We start from the raw sequence: 25,173 nt of genomic DNA, 5'->3' as shown, positions 1-25,173 counted from the left end.
ATTTTGTTAGCACACGCAACCTTAATTAACTCAATTTTTTTGTGTTTTAGATGCGCGTTTATCTCAAAATTCGTAATTTTACCACTTTTATCATAATTTATTTGGGATTTTACTCTGGGTATTTTCTTTGAAAATTTGTTTGAAAAATTATCATAAACTTGTAATTTTATGTTTTCTTTTACTTTTTCTTCTTTGAGTATTTCTTGTTGCGTTAATTGTTCTTGTTTTGTCTGTGATCTTGTCTGTACCGCTAAAATTGATGTTCCTGAATTTTTTATTTCTTCTATTGTGATGCGAGAGAGTGCATCTGCTCCTACGTTCGTTTTACCTTTTATGTATTCAATAGTGAAGTTGTATTCTGCCAGTTCAAGTCTGATACGTGAAAGTTTTGAAGAGGGATCTTTCATATTGAACAAGTAAACTAATGGACGATGATCGGGCTTGACTGTAAAGTGTGTGCCATATACGTATGGTCTGAACTGTTTTATTGCAAAAAATATAGCTAAAAGCTCTAACTCAATTATTGATTTCTTTTGTTCTGAATTATTAAATGATTTGGACGCGAAACAAATTGGTAAGTCAATGCCATCTTTGACTTAAAATGGCACCACAACCAATTTTTGAAGTGTCGACGGTAATTATAAATTCCTTTTTGAAGTCTGGGTATTGGAGAATTTGAGGAGAAATTAAAGATTTTCGAAGTTTTTCAAATGCTATATCACATGACTCATCCCATTTAAATTCTACTCTTTTCCTGCTAAGTTTATTTAAAGGTGCTGCTATGGAAGCAAAATTTGGTATAAACCTTCTGTAATAATTGGCGAATGCCACATTTCGTCTTACTGCATCTTTATCGCAAGGTTTCGGATATTTCTTTATTGCAATTATTTTGGAATCGTCTGGAAGTAGACCTTTTGACGAACATTTGTGTCCTAGGAAAGTGACTTCTGAACGCATAAAGTTGCATTTTTCGGGATTTAGACGCAAATTAAATTTTTTGCATGTTTGAAAGACTTGTTCTAAGTTTTTAAGATGGTGACCTTCGCTACACCCAATGACTATAAGATCATCGACATATAAAAAGGCTTGGTTTGGAGAAATTCCTGAAAAGGCAATTGACATCATTCTTGAGAATGAATTCGGAGCTACGTTTAAACCGAATGGTAAAACTTTCCATCGAAAAGCACCACGATCAGTGCTGAATGAAGTGATGTCTCTAGAATCTTTATTTAATGGGATTTGGTGGAAACCTGAATACAGATCCAATGTAGAAAAATATTTGGCTCTGCCTAGATTATCAAGAATATCGTCTATTCGTGCAAGTGGGAATTTGTCTGCTATCAATTTTTTGTTTACGGCTCTAAAGTCAACACACATCCTGCAGGATTTCTGTCCATTTGGATTTTTCTTTGGCACAAGTATCAATGGACTATTATAGTTGGAATAGCTGTGTTCTATAAGATCGTTTTGCAATAAATTATCAACTTGTTTATTAATTTCCTCTCTCTGACAATATGGTAAACGGTAATTTTTTATGTAAACAGGAATTTTGTCTGTCAATCGTAGTTTCTGTTCATAAAAGTTGTTAAGTATCATACGATCGGTCTTTAGTGCAAAAATACCATCATATTTTAGACATAAATCGAGAAGTTTTGGTTTGGCATAGTTTGGCATTTGTTTTTCTAAAATTGATTTTAATTCCTCTGACCTTTTCGAATCTTTTGAAAGATCATTGATTTTATACACGTTGTAGTTGGTGATTTCATCCGTAACTATGTTACAATTTCTTACGTATTTTACCTCGTCAGTGACGTTTAATACCTTTATTATCGGATTGTTAGTGTCAACAATACACTTCGCGGTGAACACACCACTACAAATTTCCTGTGCGTCTATGAAAACTGGATGTTTAGATTTTTTCAGCTTAAATAGGCGATAAACTTCGCATCTAGGAGGAATTGCCAATGTATTATCGGTTGTATTATGTAAAATTGAAATTTTATGAGTATTTTTGCCAATGCCAATTGTTATGCTCTCTTTTGCATAGTCTATGATGCAATTGTATTTTTTCAAAAAGTCTTTGCCTAAAATACCATCTGACGGTATGTTGAATTTGTCATCTACTACGTTTAGAGTATGTGGAATTGAAAAATTTGAATAAAAAAAGTTCTGTTTTAATGGTAACCAATGTTGAAACTGTATCTGTCGTAACACCCGTTATATTTATAATATTGTTGTTATTTATAGAAACATTTTGTTTTAAACTTGAAAGTTTTATAATTGATATATCAGCCTGTGTATCTACTAAGTAAGTGCATGTTTTAAAAGAGTCATTGCAATTCAGTTCGATAAAATCTGAGTAGTTCAGGTTTAGACAATAAATTGATTTATTTTGAAAAACGTTATTTAATTCAGATTCTGGTCCCCCAGTGTTCGCTCCTGAGGGCCGTTGGCGTTTAAAGTGCGAACACTAGCGTTATTTGTAGTATTTGAACGTCGATTGTTGTTGTTACTGTTGTTATTGCTGTTGTTTCTGTTTACGGGCCTGCTATTGTTATTTCGAAAATTACCATTACTTCGCGAGCCATAATTTTTGTTGTTATTATGCCTATAATTGCTATTGTTGTTTCTGTTAAAATTGTTGTTGTACCTCGAAAAGTTGTTCCTATTATATTGATTTGACCTGAAGTTACCTCGAAAACTATTATTTTGCCTGTTATAACGTGATCTAAACGCTAGTACCTACCTTTCACTTGTTTGGTTATTTTGTTCTACGATCATTTTCGCAACTACATCCTTAGAATCAGTAAACGTAGTTGACGCTAAAATTGATTTTACTAGGTCTGAGCGAGTGTTAAGCCAACAAACGTTGACGGTTTTTTCGACTGCCATTTCGTGCGCTTTTTCCTGAGTCATTCCTTCTATAACTAATGATCGTTCTAAAGCATCGGAGAGTTCCTCAACACGTTTGGCGAATTCAGTATGATTATTATTAAAAACTTTTAACGATGCAATTTTTCCTGCAACAACGTTTGAGTTGTCAGGTTTTATTCTACCTTTTAATGCATCTTTTATTTGTTGAATTGTTGTTACTTCATTTGGAATTGCCTCACGCGCTTTCCCTTCTAACTTGGATTTTATAAACGAAATGAAAGTATTTGTCAAATTTTCTTCCATCAAATCTTCTATCAAAACTATTGTATCTATAAAGGATGCAAGTGAAAGCGGATCGCCGCTGTAGTTTTCTCTAATTATGGATGCACACATAGTAATAAAAGTTTTCTTTTGCTCTGGAGTCGCCATTGTTGGTTGTTCTTCGCTAATTGTATCTAAATTATTATTGTGAAGTGAATTGGAAAATCCAGGGAAATCCTCAAGAAAAGATACGGGACCTTTTTAATAATACTAGCTTTGTATGCTGAAGTTGTCGATGCGTCAGATAATTCTTCCTCAGTGTCAAAATCAGAACTTGATTCGCTTTCTTGTATTAATTCAGAAAGATATTTGGGTATTTTTATATTGCAGTTAATTCTAGAAAAACATTTAGTGAGTTGTTCTCTGCACTTTGACAAGCTTTCGATTATTGAACTAGGCTTATCACGATTTTCAAAATATGAATTTACTTGTATTATAATTTGGTTATAGCTTTTAATTAAAGCATCTTCATATTCTATTGATTTTTTTGCTGAGATTGATCGGTTATTTAAAACTCGTTTAGTAACTTTAGTGAAATTAGAGCGTAAACTTTTGAAATTGGAATCAAAATCTGACATTTGACAACTGACATCTGAAAACTTTATTACATTTATTGAAAATGTTTACCTCCGTGGCAGAAAAAAATGTTTCATAAAAAAAAAAATCGGAAAAATGTTAAGATTAACGCTGTAGGCACTGTTTATACAAAAATGAATTTGAAACTATTCATTCACTGTGTAATTGTGGTATGCAATTTAAAAAGAAAAAAAAAAATTTTTGTGAAATCAGAGAATATTCGAAATATTCAAAATTGATGAGTTAATTGGTAAATGGTAAAGATTCGCATATTCAAAGGCACTGTATTTAAGACTTATTTTGTAAATGCAAGTGAATGTTGAAATATTTTAACCGCACTGTATTCGTTTAATAATGCAAACACCATTAAGTATACCGAAATGAAGAGCTGAGTTGATTTAGCCATGTCCGTCTGTCTGTTTGTATGCAAACTAGTCCCTCAATTTTTGAGATATCTTGATAAAATTTGGTGAGCGGGTGTATTTGGGTGTCCGATTAGACATTTGTCGGAACCGACCGGATCGGAGCACTATAGCATATATCCTCCATACAACCGATTTTTGAGAAAAAGAGGATTTTTGTAATATCTTACCCAATTTAACAGATTGAAGCTTCAAACTTCACCATATACTTTCGTATGTTGCACATAATGTTGCCTGAAAAAATTGATGAGATCGGTTGTATATATAGTATATATCCCCCACAACCGATTGTTCAGATAAGGAACTTTTCGTAATTACTGCCCCATTTTAAGAGCTAGAGGCTTCAAATTTCAACGAATGCTTAGGTATATAGCATATATTGTTGTCTGAAAAAATCATAAAGATCGGTGGTATATATAGTATATATGTGGTGGTATATATAGTATATATATATAGTATATATATATATATATTTTTGGCAAACTTTAGCCCCATTTTAACAGCTAGAAGCTTCAAATTTCACCGAATACTTACGTATATAGCATATATTGTTGTCTGAAAAAATCATAGAGATCGGTTGTATATATAGTATATATCTCATACAACCGATTGTTCAGATAAGAAACTTTTCGCAATTTCTACCCCATTTTAACAGCTATAAGCTTCAAATTTCACCGATTGCTTACGTATATAGCATATATTGTTGTCTGAAAAAATCATAGAGATCGGTTGTATATATAGTATATATCTCATACAACCGATTGTTCAGATAAGAAACTTTTCGCAATTTCTACCCCATTTTAACAGCTATAAGCTTCAAATTTCACCGATTGCTTACGTATATAGCATATATTGTTGTCTGAAAAAATCATAGAGATCGGTTGTATATATAGTATATATCTCATACAACCGATTGTTCAGATAAGAAACTTTTCGCAATTTCTACCCCATTTTAACAGCTAGAAGCTTCAAATTTCACCAAATGCTTACGTATATAGCATATATTGTTGTCTGAAAAAATCATAGAGATCGGTGGTATATATAGTATATATCTCATACAACCGATTGTTCAGATAAGAAACTTTGCGCAATTTCTGCCCCGTTTTAACAGCTAGAAGCTTCAAATTTCACAAAATGCTTACGGATATAGCATATATTGTTGTCTAAAAATTTTTTGAGATCGGTGGTATATATATTATACACTTCATACAAACTGTCATTTTTGCCCCTTTTTTACGGTTAGAAGCTTCAAAATTCATCAAATTTCATCAAATAGTTACGTTTACGTCATATATTTTTGAAATACGTGATTCGTAGTCATAGTTTTTACATGCAGACCACAAAAAACGTGAAGCTTTGCATCCTCACACAGATTACCTACCTAGTTTTTATTTTATATTTATCTTAAAAATCGTTTGGATATGTTCAAATTTCACTAAATGCTTACGTGTATAGCATATATTGTTGTCTGAGAAAATCATAGATACCGGTGGTATATATAGTATATATCCCATACAACCGATTGTTCAGATAAGAAACTTTGCGCAATTTCTTCCCCGTTTTAACAGCTAGAAGCTTCAACTTTCACCAAATGCTTACGTGTATAGCATATATTGTTGTCTGAAAAAATCATTGAGATCGATGGTATATATAGTACATATCTCATACAACCGATTGTTCAGTTCAGAAAGTTTGCGCAATTTCTGCCCCTTTTTAACAGCTGACGCTTCAAATTTCACCATATGCTTACATATATAGCATATATTGTTGTCTGAAAAAATCATAGAGATCGGTGGTATATATATTATATACTTCATATAAACTATCATTTTTGCCCCTTTTTTACGGCTAGAAGCTTCAAAATTCATCAAATTTCATCAAATAGTTACGTTTACGTCATATATTTTTGAAATACGTGATTCGTAGTCATAGTTTTTACATGCAGACCACAAAAAACGTGAAGCTTTGCATCCTCACACAGATTACCTACCTATTTTTTATTTTATATTTATCTTAAAAATCGTTTAGATATGTTCAAATTTCACTAAATGCTTACGTGTATAGCATATATTGTTGTCTGAGAAAATCATAGATACCGGTGGTATATATAGTATATATCCCATACAACCGATTGTTTAGATAAGAAAATTTGCGCAATTTCTTCCCCATTTTAACAGCTAGAAGCTTCAAATTTCACCAAATGCTTACGTGTATAGCATATATTGTTGTCTGAAAAAATCATTGAGATCGATGGTATATATAGTATATATCTCATACAACCGATGGTTCAGTTAAGAAACTTTGCGCAATTTCTGCCCCTTTTTAACAGCTAGACGCTTCAAATTTCACCATATGCTTACGTATATAGCATATATTGTTGTCTGAAAAAATCATAGAGATCGGTGGTATATATATTATATACCCCATATAAACTCTAATTTTTGCCCCCTTTTTACGGCTAGAAGCTTCAAAATTCATCAAATTTCATCAAATAGTTACGTTTACGTCATATATTGTTGAAATACGTGATTCGTAGTCATAGTTTTTACACGCAGACCACAAAAAACCAGAAACTTTGCATCCTCACACAAAGTACCTACATGTTTTTTATTTTATATTTATCTTAAAAATCGTTAAGGTATGCAGATCTGTTCACTATATATTTCTTATCTTATACATCCGCTTATTCGGAGATTACGAACGGGATAAGATTATTGTTCAGCCCCATTCATGAAAGGTATGAAGTGTTCGGCACAGCCGAAGACAGTCCCGTTCTTACTTGTTTCTTCTTACTTTTGTTATGTATAGCATGATTTTACCGCTACTAACGGTACTGCGTATTAAAACGTAGCGGGTGGTTGTGCTTATGTGTCAACGTTATGGTATGGTACAGCAGCTTCCAATAACTTTTTACATATATGTATGTATGTACCACCACAATTCCACACGTAACTTTGGTTCAAGTTCAAATTAATTTTTAAATGTATGTATATACGAAGTTCTAAAAAGTATATTTTGCCATTTAGGATGTACCTTTTTCTTGCAGTTTATGAAATTTTATAAAAAAAAATTTTTTTTGTAGTATTTGGAATTTTATGATTTTTTGTAGTTTTTGATATTTTAAATTTTTTTGTAGTTTTTGAAATTTCAAAATTTTTTTTTTGTAGTTTTTGAAATTTTTAAATTTTTTTTGTAGTTTTTGAAAAAATTTTTTTTGTAGTTTTTGAAATTTTAAAAAAAAATTTTTTTTTTGTAGTTTTTGAAATTTTTAAATTTTTTTGTATTTTTTGAAATTTTTTAATTTTTTTTTTGAAATTTTGTATGTTTTTTTGAAATTTTGTAATTTTTGTAATTAGATTTTGTAGTTTTAAATTATAGATTACTTCATGTAATTTTTTTTGAATTTGTTGCAATCAGTTTTGTGTAATTTATATCATTTTATGTAAAAATTTTTTGTATGTATGTACTTTCTTTTTATTACAACCACCACCGCATCACAACCACCACGCACTCAGTTTTTAGCAAATTTGTAAGTGTCTTTTAATTTTGTGCTGCAGGGAATTATTCCAGGTCCCCGGAGCCACCATTTTTCTGCAGGCATGGTCACAGTCGCCATGTGGCGAGACCGATTCCGGCGTGGCCAAAATGGTCTCCATGTGTCTCAGATAGTATAGAATCGTGCAAATTGATGTGCAGGTTTGCATGCACGCACTGTATTTCACGACTGTTGAAATATTTGATCACCACAATTAAAATAAAACACGCGTACTTTTACAATAATGTTGGTTTTATTTGTGTCACACCAATTTATAGGTGAGCCGCTATATTTCTTATATTTTTTGCGTACACGATATTACTTAGCGAAAATTTAGATGACTGCTCGAGTTGAATGCGCGTAAAAATCTGGCGTCATTAAATTTGACATTTTGTGAGGTAACCCTCATTGTGAATGTTGCTTTGACAGGCAACCCTTATTGTGAATTATTGTTGTGTTCAATAGGGATTGCTTGACTTTATGGTCACGCAACACTTACCGTAAGGGTTACCTTACAAAACGCTATAAGAGTGCAACATTAGGGTAACATTTTTTCCAGAAAATAAAACGCTATTAGTTTGAAATCTAATTAAGTGAGTCGATTTTACCAAGACCAATAATATTTGGTGTCCAAGTCTAAACAGTTGTTAAAACTTGACCCTTGGTTAAAACAACCACAGTAACAACACTGCCTGATTGTGTAGTTTTCGGACTATGCAGAGTTTAACTATATCGCGATTTGTTTTTTGATCACCTCGTGACTACTTCGAGCTCTTTTGGGGTTAATTTCGGAATTGTTATCGGGATTATTTCAGGACTATATCATTTGGGACTACTTCGGGATTTCGGTATTATTTTCATGCTGAATTGAGATCATTTCGGGGTTCTTTCCGGGATAACTTTTATACCATCTCCCTATAGTATGGAAATTAGCTATCTATTCAGAAATCACAGCAAAAAGTTATTTAGTTACTCATTTGAAATGCAATCTAAGATGCGTTTAATGTTATTTCACGCCCCGTGGCATCCAAAAATATATACAATATTTTTTAGAATCTTTAGAAGTACCCACGTACATTTATAGCATATTAAGTGTAGGTATAATAAAATGCTAGTTTAAAGTATCTGCGGTAACCCTTGATTACGGAATATTTTCTTTAGTGTAAGGCGCAATAACATCCGAAGAGACTTTAGGCCGAGATTCTCCTCCAACTTGCGTCGTGCTCCTTTTAATTTTTCCTACAAATTGGCGGGACGGGACCTACTTGTTTTATGCCGGCTCTGAACGGCATCTGCAAGGCAGATAAGTTTTCGCTGAGATCTTTTCATGGCCCAAATACACTCGGAGTGCTTGCCAATCATTGTTGAGGGGCGACTCCACTTAAAAAAACTTTCTTCTAATTGAAAAAACTTGGTTCTAAAAATTTGTATGTTGCTTTACCCGGGGCGTGAACCCAGGATCTTCGATGGGGTAGGCGGAGCACGCTACCACCGCACCACGGCGGCCACCGAAAATATGAGTCATAATTTAATTTAAAAAGCGATTAAAACGTTAAGCTCCTTTAGAAATGATAACAATGTAATACACATTAAACTTATATTATTTTTTCTCACTTCTTTTACTAACATATTTATCTCTTTTTTCATTTTTTTTTTCCTTTTTGTGATGTGAATTAAATCTTCTTTTGATAAATTTTGAATATGAAAAGCACATTTTATATTTTGTGCCTAAATTTGTATGTTAGTATTTAACGATCATGAGTAATAAGTGGTAGCAATACATCAAGCTTGCTGTTAATCAGAATAGAAGAGGAAATATAATTTTTTAGCTAAATATCAACAACAAACATTTTTAGAATGGCGCCATTCAAACTGAAATTCCGCATGGGAAGTTTGCGAAGTACATCGCAAGAACATGATACCGATCCACAAGTAAACGAAGCCCTGCTTAACCATCATCAACATGATGCAACAGCAATTGGTGCCAGTAGCTCTACTATCGATTCGACAGACTGCACCAGTCTTGGTTCAATGGGTACAAATGAACGTAGATCTTTGCTGCCAAACAAAAGCAACAATTTACGATTGGGTAAGAAAAAATTGCTAATTTCTATGAAGGAATGCTGTTTTTTTAATTTAAATACATTTTACTAAATATTCTATGAATTGCGGTACATTGTACAGACTAAGTTTTGCAAAGATTTGAAAAAAAATGAAGTGGTATATTAAGCTTAACACGAATCTCAAAATTGAAAGTTCTTAAAGGAGAAGGGATAGACCCAGAAATAAGTATACCGAAATGATCTGAATTGCACGCAAACTAGTCCCTCAATTTTCGAGACATCTTGATGAAATTTGGTATGCGGGTATGTCCCTGATTAGGCATTTGTCGGAACCGACCGGATCGGCCCACTACAAAGGAGGTTTCTTCGTCATATCTTCCTCAATTTATTAGAAAATTGCAGCAGACGCTTTCATACTAATGTGACACATTTGTGGTCTGAAAAATCGTAAAGATATGTCGTATATATAGTATATATATATCCCATACACAGTGGCGGATTTGGCATATAGGCAACATAGGCTAGAGCCCAGCGCGGCATTATTCGAGTCGATTCATTTTTGAAACAAAAAAAATTTTCATTCGGATTTTGCTGCACTTAAAATAGTATTTTTGTCTGTATATTATTATAAATAATTAATTATATTCTATGCATTTCGAAATTAGAATGAAGGTGTAAATTATTTTTCTTCATAGCAGTCGTAAAAATTTGCATAACACTTTTAATCACGCGCCTTAGGAACCTAACAGCGCGCCTGCGCGTGGCGTTAAGAAACAGCCGACCCGCCAACCTGAGAATCAGAATCATCTAAGAGGTCACCACACTTCACATCACTGCCAAAAAAACGAGCGTCCATTTGATGCAATTCTTGAGGCCAAGCCCTTCTATTCTTCACAAGTAAATTATAATGCAAAAGATCTGAAGGTCAAGTCTAGTCGTACGTCAAGTAAAAGACAGTATATAGTCTTCTATGTGTCTCGGGCGATAAATTTTCTCTTATCACTAATATGAACCATCTAAGAAATACGTAAGAAATCCACTATATTGAGCAACTACTACAATCAAGATCTTTACGAAAATTTGGGATATGAAATGCTCTTTTTCAAGGCATACTGCATCGAAAAGAACATTTCAAATTATTCTCTGCTGGAACTGAGACAGGATAATTTTCACATCTCTTACCCTAATGTTGACATTGCGTTGCGAATGTTTGTTTCAATTCCTATTGCGCAGAGAGATAGTTTTCTGTTTTAAAACGCGTTAAAAACTACCTCAGATCTTCATTGGGCGAAGACAAACTGGATGCTCTTGCGTCGTTGACGATAGAGTCAGAATTGTTTTTATCTATCGATTGTGATGATATCATTAGAGAATTCGCAGCTGAAAAATCAAGACGTAAAGAAATCTAAATGAGGAATATTTGGAAAAAAGTTAAGGTTAAATACCCCATTAATGCAAATGTCGATTATCTTGATTTCGCTACTCAGCTAGATATCTGGATTCGAAATCTGTAGAATAGAGATATTGCAGTATAATTCAATATACCGCTTTATGTTATCATAGGAAAGATTCAAAATAAAAATGGACGTCATAGGCCCGGCCGTGACAAATGAAAGTCCAGAACTAAGTTTTAGTTCCGGAAATAAAAATTCCGGATTTGAAAACTAAAAGTCCGGATTTAACTTTGATTTGTGGACTTTTTTTCAAAAAGCTGGGACAATAAAAAGGAGCACAATTTATCTGAACAATATTGTGAGAACCCCGGTACATCAAAATTTTTCACCATGTCTATTATTCTTTTTTCCCCTAAAAAGATGTAATTTTTTAAATTTTAGTATATTTATGAACTTAACACTTTTTATACCAATCGATTAATGTAGATATCTAGAATTAAATGCTACATGGAATTTTGATTTTGTAATTAAGGAAGTGGTATGTAGAATTCGAAAGAGTTTCAGAGTGGTGAATTCATATTCAAATTGGGCTGCGTTTTAGTTATGGAAGCTACGTTTAGAGGACCAGCTAGTTCTAGGACAACCGCAAACTGTTTAAAAAAGCTGAACATTGGCACAAGCCGAGGAAACATAATATTGTGGCGAATTTTAGCAGTTCTATACATCACATACGAGTGGTGACACCGATTAGAAAATTTGTTTCTAAAGTTTGATGGTACTTTGCCCGAGAGCTGAACCCAGGATCTTCGGTATAGTAGGCATAGCACGCTACCACCACACCTCGGCGGCCACCTGGAATTAAATAATTGTATTTTACTGCATGAAAAACGTTCACCAGTTCTACAAATCCACTAGGCATCCTTTCTTATTGAGTTTTTTTTTAGGTTTAACAAAGAAAAAGTTAATATTTACAGTTGAGCATTTAGATATCATATATTGTGCTCCCCGTCACAAGCTAAAATTAGCGTGGATATATTTTCTTTGTAAAATACACAATTTAGATTAGATCTAGTTAAAACATATGGTAACTATAGCCAATTTTAAAATGATTCAAATTTTCATCCACTTACATAGGCGTCCCGTCCCACCCGTCACTCTTAGAAAATGGTAATTTGTTTGTGTAAACTACATAACTAAGTTTTATATTACATTAACTTTGTACCTACCAAATGAGTATTCACCTTTAAGTGAGAAAATCTTAAAACTTCTATAATTGCTCGTTTTACCTCAAGTTTGAGTGAAAGTTGAGTCACCCGACAACAAGGAATACCCCAGTTGGTCGAAAAAACGTATAAATCGAATCAGTAGCATCTTTGTTTAATATTTCTCACTTAAGTAAATATGCAATTATGTATGTATGTATGTAGCGGTATATTTCTTTGTTGTAAGTTAATTAAGAATGCCTAATATGAATTTAAAAAAAAATGTGCTCTATTTCGCATGTCTCTTCTACTAAATAGTTGCACTCAAACATACACTTTTACAATTACTTTCATAAAACTTTATACATTTTTGAGTTTATTTTCAACGTTCTTTATTGCAGGTTATATTGACCCCAGAGTGACGACATATAACGACGAATCCTCAACGGACTCGAATACATTTAATACAACACCACCATCAACTTATGATCATATGCTTGAAGAGGTGAGAATCACTCTGCACTATGTTCCGAACTAGCGCAAAATTATCCCATTACGAGACTAATTAACTAGTTCTAATTCTGTCTCCTCATGGTGCTTTCAACTCACAATTTTCACACTGTGATTTCTTACGAAATGGCAGGTCTTTTGAGCAAGTTCTTAGCTAGTTCAGTCGTAAGTGATTCTGAAATAGTCGCTGCCTTTGATTAATTTATTCAAATACACAACCCTGCATATAATAGAACTAGAACAATTTGGGTACGGCACAAGCTCCTGCCCTATTCCCAAGCAATGCCCACTAGGGAAGTCAGAAATAAGTGATAATAATTTCTGGACCTAAAGCACCAAATAAGTACTAGATCGATAGCAGCTAGATTCTCTCTAGTTAAAAAATCGATAGTTTGGTTTTTTATATTTCATATTTAACATATATTTGGTAAATATGTTATCTGCAAAAAAACTTCAACGAGCTCCAGGGAGCTTCGACTGAGTATTTCTTCTCACTTTAAAGCCCTTTCCTTACGTAACCTCCCTAGTATATAGGGAAAGAAATTGACCGGAAAATATTTGATTTCTTATCCAAGCTTTAAGGTTTATCCGCCCGATGAAAACATTTTTGTAAACGATATTTGTGTTCATAGTGAAAAGCCCTTAGACAAAGACAAGAAACTGTGGTATGGTGGTAGCGTGCTCCGACTACAACACCGAAGGTCCTGGGTTCAACTCTGGGACAAGATACCATCAAAATTTAGAAGAAAAAAAATTTCAATTAGAAAAAAGTAATTCTAATCGGGGTCGCCACTCGTAAGTAATTCGACAAACATGCCGAGTGGATTTCTGTCATGAAAAGTTTCTCAGTAAAAACTCATCTTGACATGCAAATGCCGTTTGGAGTCGGCATAAAACATGTAGGACCGTCCCGCTAAAATGTAGGGAAAGTTAAGAGGAGCACGACGCAACTTGGAAGAGAAGCTCGGCCTAAAATCTTTTCGAAAGGTTTAGCGCCTTGCATTTTTTTTTTTATTATTTATACATGCCAAGCCCATCAGAGGGTGATTTCGGGGAATCCGAAATACTTAGTTGTTCTCTGGCAGCCCATTTTATGTGGCTGTTGCACAAATAGAAAGGTGTTTTCAAAACCCGCATTTAAAGCAAATTGATGAAAAAACGTAACGAAAAGGTAAACCATATTTGAACGGCTACATGTTTTACACCGACTCCGAACAACATTTGCAAGGCAGATTAATTTTCACTGAGAACCTTGCCATGGCAGAAATACTCTCGAAATCATTGCCAAGGGGCGACCCGGTTTAGAAAAAGTTTTCTAATTGAGAAAACTTGTTTCTAAATGTTTGATGTTGCTTTGACTGGGACTTGAGCCAGGATTTTCGATGTGGCGAAGGCTTGGTTTCCTAGAAAGCGGTCGAGTATGTTGTCAAAAAAGTTGCAGTGTAAAAGTAATTATGTGGAAACTAAGAAGACGGTGAAGTTCACCGTAACGTAATATAGGCCAGGCTATAAAATATTACGGCCGTCATAACGGTAGAAAATGGTTTATCACCGTTTTTTGCCACGGTTATCGTTAACTCCCTCTTATGTCAAAATACATTGATCTTAAGGGCCAATTAAACTTCCTTAACCCTAACGCCATAGTCGTAACCACGCCCATATCCATAACAATCTCCCATGTGATCGATTAATGGTGCCTTAACCTAAAAATCGTGAAAATTTCATGAAAATGAAGAAAACGCAAGAAATTACAAATATATTCCACAAAAAATAAGTCTCTTAGTCATAACGCACCCAAAGCAATGAACAAAATGTACAAAAAGTTATTAAATTCACCAACTCAAATATTTTTAGGTTATGAATATGGCGAGAAACCAAAAACCAATTGGTTGGCTAGGTATGGTTATGGCTTTAGAGTTATGGTGTGGCACATTAATCAATTACGTTGATTTCTATAAGGTTGGTTCGATCAGCTGTTCTATCTGGTTAAGGATAAGTCACCATTAATTGGCCCTTTATGATCAGATTTGAAATAAATAAATTTTGAAATAGTGTATTTTTGAATAAAATTCTGACGTACGGCATTCTTCAAACTAATTCGGAAAGAATGACCAAACCAACATAAGTCTTTATCGATTCACGAAATATGTTCTGAGACGTAAAGCTATAGAGAATCGCCAACGACGGACAACAATGGAAATTATCAAACTGGAGGTAGGTAACTCCCCACATTACCTACTTGAAGATTAGCAAAAAACACGGTGTCTTCGTTAAAATTTCACAAAAAAGTAATTGAAAATATTTAAAATAGTTTAATTGTAGTTATTATATCAAAATAAAATGATCCCAGCGTTGTAATTGACGAATTTCATGCCACATTTCCCCAATGGTGAATTACCTACCCGCGATTTGATGGTTTACTGTTTCCCACTATTCATTCTGTTGGCAGTTCTCTTTACCTTTACGTCTCTGAACCTGTTGTCATTTACAAATTTATTATCACTACTAATCAAGGCCGCAGAGAGCCGAGCCGAGTCCCTAGGACAGTTCGCGTTTACGGGCCCCCCTAAAAAATAAATTCAATCCAGTAAAAAAATAACATAGCATACATAAATTTTTCAATTTACATTGTCAGTTTTATTTCATATAAAATAAGATTTACTGGAGCACTTAAATAAATGAAATGTTAGATTTATTGTTTGATTTGCTTACATTAACTTTTTCTTAATATGTACATTTTAAGAGCTTGAATCGGCCAAGGAAACACTTCCGTACTTTTTGGTCTGCGAATATGGAAATTACCGATTCAAAACTAATGCTGCGAGCAAGGCTGGACTCCAACGCCAATGTTCCAAGGCTTGTCAAGCGATTTGGCTCATAGTAGAACGTAAAAAATTTGTCACGCGAGACAATAGACTAAAAGAACGCTCCCCTTCAGCCACACTGACTGGAAGTGTGCCAAATATGCTTAATGTTATGCAGGTGTTCGGAAATAATACTTCCATCCTGAAGTCATGAAATTTGTTCAGAAGTTGAAATGGTGGCAGCGAATCACATCCCAAATTTGCTAAGTAGATGGCTTTGATGTAAGCTTATCCACGGCAAACTCATATAACTGCACAAATTTGCGCTTCGCAAAACGCTTTGTCTGAGTTTGATTCCTCCGCATAACTTATACGACTGTCCAAAAAAACTGTGAGGCACACCATCCGCTCAGTCAGAATTGGGAAGAAACTCTCCGAGTCGTTCAAAACTAAAAGAGGTTTCAGACAGGGTGACCCTCTATCGTGCGATTTCTTTAATTTTATGCTGGAGAACAATGTTCCGAAAAAAAACATGCATTGACTGGCATATGCTGATGACATCGATATCATCCGCCTGAACACCCGCGCCGTAATTACTCCAAACTGGAAAAAGAAGTGGAAGCGATGGGTTTGATGATGCTGGCATCAAGTAAAGAGTCAACGCATTTGTGCCTTTGCAACCACGCCACTCTTGGCAGCTATTATTCCGAAATACTTAGTAAAAGAATTCGTTTTTTTGAAACCAGCATTAACACAAACTACAACAACAGCTCTGAAATCTAGCGTACTATCACTCTTGTCAATAAATGCTACTTTGGACTAAGTAGGCAATTGAAAAGGAAAGTCCTCTCTCTCGCAAACGAAAATCATGATCTAATCTTCACTGATCGTGCCTATCCTGCTATATGGTGCAGAAGCATTTAACATGACATCAGATGAAGCGGCTCTGGGAGTGCGAGAGAGAAAAGTTCTTCGAAAGATTTACGGCCCTTTACGGTGACGTGTAATAGTGTCAACGGAAGTGACAATTGACATTAATTCGATTTTCAAAGAGAATTAAGGTGAATGACATTAATTCCGAATCCGAAGGAGAACTATTGTCACTTGATTTAAGTCCGCTTTGGGACTATTTTACGGCGCCCACGCAAAAAGGAGCTGGGAGAAATAATACTGTGAATTGCGTTGCGGTGTTACATCGTCCAAATTAAATTTTTGTTCGCTTTAATCTCAATAAAAAGCGCCGCATTTTTGATTTCAAATCTTCGTTTCATATCATGATACGATATTAAGATATTTTTCATTTTAATTTCCAAAAATTAAAAACCAACAGACGAAAATTTGGAATAAAAAATTGCGCCATTTTTAGTTCCAAATTTTAATTTCACGTTATGATAGGAAATATTTACTAGCATTAATTTCCAAAATATGCAAAATATTGAAAAAAAGCCCTTTTTTTAAACGTTTCAAATTATGTAATTCAAAAAAGTATATTTATACCGCATCATAGTATGAATAGCAAATTTCGAACTAAAAATCGCGCGATTTTTTTTCCAAATTTTCGCCTGCGGCACTTTTTCTTCTTAATAATTTATGCTATTAATACTTCTTAAATCTTATCGTAATAGAGAACTAATATTTGGAATCTAAATTTGGCCAAATTTTTTTCCAAAGTTCGGTGGTGGTGCCCATAAGAAGATCTGAAATTAATTTGCTTTTGCAAAGAAAATTAATTCAATGGCGATTCTAATGGGTTTAAATTTCATTGACATTAGTTCTCTTTCAAAAGCGAATTAATGTCAAGTGATGCTAGTGCCATTGTCACTATTGCACGTCGCGACGCGTCGCCGCATCTATACGTTGACGACGGCGAATACCGAAAAAGACTTAATGACATCAACATAGTACATCGAATTAAAACGCTGCGACTACGCTGGCCAGGTCATTTTATGCGATTGAAAGATTATGCTCTGGCCAACAAAGTATTTTTATCGGAACCCGCCTATGGAAGCAGAGGAAGGAATTCGCGGCACCCACCCCGCTGGAAGGACCAGGTGGAAAACGATTTAAATTCCCTTCGTGTGACCAATTGGCGCCAGTTAGCCCAGAGAAAAAGCGACTGGCGCGCATTGTTGGACGGACCATTTGAATCTTTAAGCGTCAAATAAGTAAGTCAAATAAGTAAAGTTCCGTAGCAGGGAAAAATTTAGCTAAAACTGGTCCGATAAAGTTCACTTCAAATTTTCGCCTGAGCCTACTTTTCCTATAGTTTTGCTTTTATGCCAGTGAAAGCTTTTATAACAAACCGGTCCGACCATTTGCATAAGACCTCATGCCACTCCACCAGAAAATGTGCGACTGCTACGCGTACCTACCTAAAATATGATACAATTCGTTGTCTTTTCCGTGAGGGTGGGTTCCGTTTTAATTTTTTTTTTAAATTAATTTAATAATGCAGACTAGTGGTATGCCATAAGAGCGTATATCATTTTTGGGTATAAAATTGTGTAAGTTAAAAAGAAGGTCGAAATTATTGATTATTAAATTATGACTTACTTGGTTCTTGGTGGTTGTTTGTTTAGTCTTATTTCTTCTAATGATATAAGCCGTATAAAGTGAATAGAAAATAATATAATAAACACTTTTATTTAACAGCTAAAATTTATGAACCGTGAGAAGAAGACGAACGGTCGGCGAGATTCTTTGAATAATCCAAACAACAGTATACTCCTTTCATCGCTGGAGCATATTTCACTGAGTGAAAATATACCAATTGAATGCACAGATCCCAATTGCCAAGGGAATTATATGTGCAACGAACAGTTTCTACAACAACGACAACAAGATGCAAACATAAACGAACGAAACGAATGCAATGAATATGCAGAACAATCTCGAACAGTAAATAAAAATCAAGGAAACAACGAGGCCAACAATTCTGAAGACGATACCGAATGCGAACACGATAATCGGAAAGAGTCAATTGATTCCACTGAACTTTTGATATCAAACAAAATGACTGCATCAACGGCAGCAGCAGCTGCTGCAACTGCATCAGCAACACAAAATAATCCAAACCTGATGGAAAACTGTACAGGCGATTGCGAACAATGTGATACGGCTCATTACAATGACGAATGTACAGAAGAATGTAACACCGATGACTGCAACAATAGTCAGAACAATCATGGACATAATAGCAACAACTTTTTCGATCCTTTAATCAATCACAGTGGATATTGTAGTGGAGGTAAGATAATAAAGGGACTAAGAGTACTTTAACCCTCTCTAGTCAACGACTCAGCAAGGAGTAATGATAGAAAAGCATATAGTCAAAATTCCACAACAGACCGCTTAGAAGTTCAGACGGCGTTACGTGCTTAGGCCCACTAGCAGAGCGGCAAGTTATCTTTTTTATTCAGGGTAAACTTCTTATGATGCATTCAACTCATAAAATTTTGACAAATTTTGAAATTACCTCTGAGTTGAATACATGTCTGCAAGTCCGATAAATCTGAGGTGGCTTTCCGTAATTCGATATCGAACAAGAACGTGTATCAAATGGTCGTCTTTGTTTTCCATAACCCAAAATTTCGACGCGTCGTTTCCAACGTTCGCTTATAACTGTTCGATACAAAATTAGCTATCGAATTGCCTGTTCGGAAGATCTACATTTATGCAGTTAAAAAAAAAGTCACTGCTCTCAATAGAAATTATTTTGTAAGCTTCAAAACAATTTCTGAGCACTTTTTGAAACAAACCAAAGCACCCATATAAAACGGGTTCGTTGAGCATTCGATATAGAATTACGGGAAGCAATCCCTGCTCTGGGTATTAAAAAAAAAAAAGTTGACTTTGTAATATCTGTTCGTATAGTAAGATTTAACATCTTTATAATCTCAATGGCAAGTCCTTCATCAGTTAATGATAATATTCTGATGGCCCAAAACACCTTTGAGGAGATGCATTTTTACAATTTGTGGCGTGTTACTTTTAGGTCATGTTATCCCTGCAGGGAATGGCACCGGTTACGAACTAACTCAAAACTTTCGGAGACTTTAAGAGACGGTACTTATTCTACTTCTGTCCCATCGCAGTGCTTTCAACTGACATTTTTAACGTTGAGTTGTCCCACGAAAAAGCAGCTACCCCTTTTTGCAGGACCTTCGATTAACAGGTTAAGTCGTAAGTGGTTCTGAAATATCAGCAGCGTTTGAGCTCAAACTTCAGCGCTGCGGGTACAAAAGTGACTGCCAGCTGTCCCGCTTTCCATTCGTTTAGTACCAGTTCGGAGTAAGTTATTTAACCTCCAGTACAGGCATGCTTAACGAACGAAACGATATCATTTCGTTACGATAATCAACGTAATGACTTCGTTTCGTTTATTAACGTTAAGAACGACAAATTAACGTTAATTTGACGATCTTAACGTTAATAAACGAAACGAAGTGACTTCGTTTCGTTTATTAGCGTTGATTATCGTAACGAAATGATATCGTTTCGTTCGTTAAGCATGCCTGCTCCAGTACCTAACTGTCGCTTTGCGGAACTGTATCCCATTTATGAAACTCATTTCTCGCGAAATCCCTAACCGGCTCAAACCTACTTGCTCGTCAATTTTTTAATTAGTTTAAAGTTTTTCCATATTCATAATATGTTACAGAAAACTTTATTGCTTCAATTGGCGACTGACCAAAATGTATACTGAATTAAATATAAGCTATAAACATTTGAGATTAGTTCTGAGCACATGTGAATGTGGAAGTCTATGGCGAAGTTATATGGTTCGCCATGGTGGAGTCGTATGAGTAACATTTTCAAAGTACATACATATACATAAGGTATATACAATACGAATGATGAGAGAAAGGAGAAAAACAGAGAAGGCCATTTTATGAAATATAGTATTAAATCTAGTACTTGTTTTTTAGCAAAGCACTTAAGGCAAAATGTTAACGAAACTAATATTTTGTAATCACTACATAATATAAAACAAAGTCGCTTTTTCTGTCCCTATGTCCCTTTGAATGTTTAAACCTTTAAAACTAAGCAACGGATTTTGATGTGGTTTTTTTAATAGAGAGAGTGATTGAAGAGGATGGTTTATATGTATAATAACATCCATTAAATAGTTGAGAAATACTGTTATTTTTGAAGTTTCCAATGTGATGTATATATATAAAAGAAAGTGGTGTTAGTTACACTATTTATAACTCAAGAACGGATGAACCAATTTGGCAGAAAATTGGTGGAGACGTAGCTTAGAACCAAGAAACGGACATAGGATAATTTTTATCCCGTTCTGGCTGGGTTCTTTAGATCAAAACGTGGACCTGGGTAATCCTGCGATGTGTTTATTCAATATGGGTGTGAAATGGAAGCTGTTTATGAGTACTTTGATACGGGGTATTCTTCGTACCTCTGGGTGACTAGGGTTTCGAGCTATAGGCGAAAACGTGGACACGGGTACCCCTATAATGTGGATAACAAATGAATGCTGTTGATAAGTGCTTTAGTACAGGGTACTTTTCATATCTATTGGTGACTAGGGTCTCGAGATATAGGCCAAAACGTGGATTAGGGTAGCACTAGGATGTGCTTTTACATTATGGGTATCACATTAAAGCTGCTTATGTGTGCTGTAGTACAGAGTAATTTTTATACCGCTGGGTAACTAGGGTCTCGAGATATAGGCCAAAACGTGGACCCGGATACCCCTAGAATGTGTGTGTAATATGGATATCAAATGAAAGCTGTTGCTGATTCTCATTTTTAAAATAATTTTCATTATGATATTCGATTTAGTCGCATCAACCTAGCAAAACTGAAAAATATGCATGCGAAGCCGAAATTAAGACATGAATTAATAATACCCACATACCTATTTACATACGTCCTATTTGATTTGCCTGAAATTTGGTATAAAAATTTGCCGATATTAGTATTAACGATCCTTTTTTGCAGGAAATAGACCGGAGATGGAGTGGCACTGGGATTAGGACTAGGACTGGGACTGAGACTCGGAGTGTGACTGGAACCAAATACATAGCATCCTCTGGGACTGGCAATAAGGGATGAAGGAGAATGAGAAGAACTTCAGAGAAGGAAAAAGAGGGAAGGATAAGGAGACTGAGAAAGAGATAAAGTGAGACGAAGATAGAGATAGATGAAGTGGAAAAGACGGAGGGAGGAGTGTATAAAAGGATTAAGAAAAAGTGAAGAGGGGGGAGGGCAGAGTTACGACGGAAAAAGCTTATTAAAATGTATGCAGACAGACCAAATTTAGAGCAGACGTCTGACGGGTCTGCTAGTAAACTATATATAAGTATTTTATTTTATTTTCGTGAAAATACTGTGGTATGGAATCTTACATTCGAGTCCAGTTAGAGAACCACAAGTTGGGAATTAAATTTTTTTAACTTAAGTAATAGCATTTTTTGCTTTATAAAAAAATCCCTCTTTTGCTAAGTAAGTTATGATTCTCGAGTTGAGCCACTGTTTCGAAACAACTCTTGAGATTTTAGAAGTATGCCTAGTTATCGACCTCATATGTAATGGTACTCGAGCTTGTTAAGATATATTCGACGCTATAACTGGTAGGTTAACTAGAGTTTGACCCCGCCAGATCGGCCGTTTAAGCTGAGCTTAAACTTCAGTTAAAATTAGAGAGTTTAAACCACTAACGTTCTGGTAATATATACTGAAGATAGATTTTAAATAAAGTATTTTGGTCAGAGCTTTGACAAGGAATTTGGGCGATATTCTCATTTGGCGAACAAAAGCACCGGATCGCTAAAATGAGCTTTTTAAATGGATTTCGAAATCGCGGGTTCTCGAAATCTTTTGAATAAACATCAATTCTAAACGAGGAAATATTTGTTTCACAATGAAACTTGAATTTTCTTATCGCCATGCCGTCAGCCTTTATTTTTGAGGCGACATAGGACTTAATGTCATCAACGGAGATGCCTTTGTCAATAGACAATAGATTTTTTTGCGGGACTACACCAAGCCTCTTAGCCGATGTTTCTGCTAAAGGAGGTGCACTTTGAGGCTCAGGGTTCGTTGTTTTCGTGGCCTTCTTAGTGGAAGGCACTACGGCATGGGGATTTGGGGCAGCTAAGTTTATCAACTCGCAACACTTGGGGTGGTGGATCATTTTGAGAGGGCCTCACACCCAAAGCGTTGCGGTATTTATTACCCGTATGGATGAAGTATACGGTTACACACAACAATACAAGTACTAAAAAAACTATCCATTTATTATATATCCATATGTAGAATCACAGTATAATGAAGAAAATGAGACAAATCAACTGCAGAATGAATGTCAAGGTGGTCGATATGACAGTGATAGCGATGATGGTTGGAGCAACAACCAACAAGCTTCAGACAATCAAAGCCATTATGATAACCAACAGCAAGAACAACAACAATTGCATGCGCAAAATTATGAGTATAACAACCGACAACGGGAAGAACGTTCAGTCACACCGGAAGTAATAAGCAACAAATCGTCAAAGGAAATATACAAAGATTTAGCCAAACAATGGGGTATAACATGCAAAATGTCAGACACCTGTCGTTGTATGGAATGCCAAGGTCATTACTTCGATTGTGAATTTGATGATGTGAGTGCAGTGTATCCATTAAAGTGATTCGCATTGAATACGCTAGTACTTCCTAGAGATTAACTTGTAACCGATTTTCTTTCTTTTTATATCCGATCAGAATGAACATCAGAAAACGGATGGTGGATTAGGAGCGGGCACACCAATGTTTATCAGCGAAGTAATGCATGGTTCCGCTTGCAACATTCTCTAAACGCACACTTAAACACATATATAAGTATATACTACTACATAATTACAAATGAACTTAGTTCTCTTGCTAAACTTAATGCAACTGAGTATATACAAACATACATAATTAATTACGTGCAAGCATATATGTCACATGTATAGTAATTACCTTTATATTATTATAATGAATATATATATGTATGTATGAGCGACATACATATGCTGTCAAAAACTGGAAAAAAGATTTAACTTTACACCCCTATTATGAATTTTCATACGATAGACGATAAACGCTTCCTAGCGTATCGTAAAAAATCAGCTTTCATATTGCGATTTCCACACGCCCGATAGATGTACTATTGTGAATGACAGCAGAGTTTTGTTTACAAATTTTTGTGAATCTATACGAAACAGATAGCAAAACAAAACGTAAATACTAACAATTCATTTGTCTTGTACGTAAAAGTGGCAAAAGTTTTTAAAAGCTGTTATAATAAAATGTTTTATGCAACCTCTGTTACCTTTTATATAAACTCAAATGAACAAATTGACGGAACTTGCATAGATTCCACAGAAAGAAGAAAATTGAGAGATCATTCCAATCTTGAAATGAACTCTACACTGTAAGTACTTGACATACTAAAAGTAAAAAAAGTTTAATAAACAAAATTGATGTCAGAGTATGTCTTAACAGAAATAGAAGGCAGTTTGCGCGCCCGTAAAAATAGACCATCCATCCCAAATATTTTGAAGGTTTGTGCCACTTTAAGGCTTCTTGCCCAGGGTGTTGCAACAGAGTGTTGGGAATGAGGATGTAGTTGGATTATTTTGGATTATGTAATAATTGTATATTTACTTTTATTTAAATAGTTCCCAACGTATCGTAGAAAAATTTATCAGCGATAGCTAGCGTAGAAAATTGAACAGCGTATGCGATAGTTAGCGTATGGCAATACCACGATAAACGATAAACGCTAACGATCGAGTTTCACACGCTAGAATTTATTTCATAATACGGTAGAACAGATTGCAAGCGTTTATCGTGTATCGTACGAGTTCATAATAGGGGTGTTAGTTTAACTTTCATAAGGTCTTTGGAAAAAACTTTACCAATTCAAAGCTGAAAACAAATTTCCATACCAATGAACGCTACTTCATTTTATTATATGAATTTGATTTACTACTTGCTGCTTTGTTAGCTTAAGTTATATTTGAAATTATGGATCAACAAAAAATAAATATGGTGTTAAGTCTAGTCGAGTATTTAAAACTTCATACTCCGAATTTCTAATAGACCCTCAAAATCTGGAGCTATGAGCCAAAAACCCCTTTTTCATTTGTTAAGGCATATCCATATCTTTTAACTTTATTGCTGTTTAGACGACGAACAAAGCATATACATACATATGTCAGCGGGCAGGGGCGTAACAAGAGGATGGCGAAATGCCACGGGCCCCCGACCCAAGTGGGCCTCGGGCTTAGAGGCCGCGAGCTCAAAAATATTTTTTTACATTGTACCTGTGTATTTTATTTTATTTGAAAAGTATATTTTTATAAGTTCTGCTTAAAATCCAAAGTGAGACAACTAAGACCATAATACAATTTCAAGTTAATCGTTAAGCATTTCAACCAAACTAAACAAAAAGTTGGTGCTTAATTTTTAGAGATTTACA

At 34.8% G+C, this 25,173-nt stretch overlaps 1 protein-coding gene across 6 annotated transcripts in view; it reads left to right on the top strand.

Annotated features, from left to right (window-relative positions):
• The window catches only part of LOC137244509 (uncharacterized protein DDB_G0283357), a 53,824-nt gene extending 29,069 nt beyond the window's left edge, over positions 1 to 24,755 (top strand). For 2 of the 6 annotated variants that reach the window (XM_067773573.1, XM_067773574.1), the window contains 5 exons: positions 9,585 to 9,817; positions 12,789 to 12,892; positions 18,354 to 18,948; positions 22,980 to 23,329; positions 23,430 to 24,755. In XM_067773573.1, coding sequence (XP_067629674.1) covers positions 9,586 to 9,817; positions 12,789 to 12,892; positions 18,354 to 18,948; positions 22,980 to 23,329; positions 23,430 to 23,522 — 1,374 coding nt within the window. In that variant the 5' untranslated portion in view covers position 9,585 and the 3' untranslated portion in view covers positions 23,523 to 24,755. Of the gene's footprint in view, positions 1 to 9,437; positions 9,818 to 12,788; positions 12,893 to 18,353; positions 18,949 to 22,979; positions 23,330 to 23,429 lie in introns of all 6 variants that reach the window. The other 4 variants (XM_067773571.1, XM_067773572.1, XM_067773575.1 and 1 more) reach the window with 4 other exon arrangements.
• The last annotated feature ends 418 nt before the right edge of the window (positions 24,756 to 25,173 follow it).

Source organism: Eurosta solidaginis, chromosome 3 (genome assembly GCF_040869045.1).
Source record: "Eurosta solidaginis isolate ZX-2024a chromosome 3, ASM4086904v1, whole genome shotgun sequence".
NCBI classification, from domain to species: domain Eukaryota; kingdom Metazoa; phylum Arthropoda; class Insecta; order Diptera; family Tephritidae; genus Eurosta; species Eurosta solidaginis.
The sequence above is the reverse complement of the archived record's forward strand: the minus strand, read 5'-3'. Positions and strand labels throughout refer to the sequence as shown.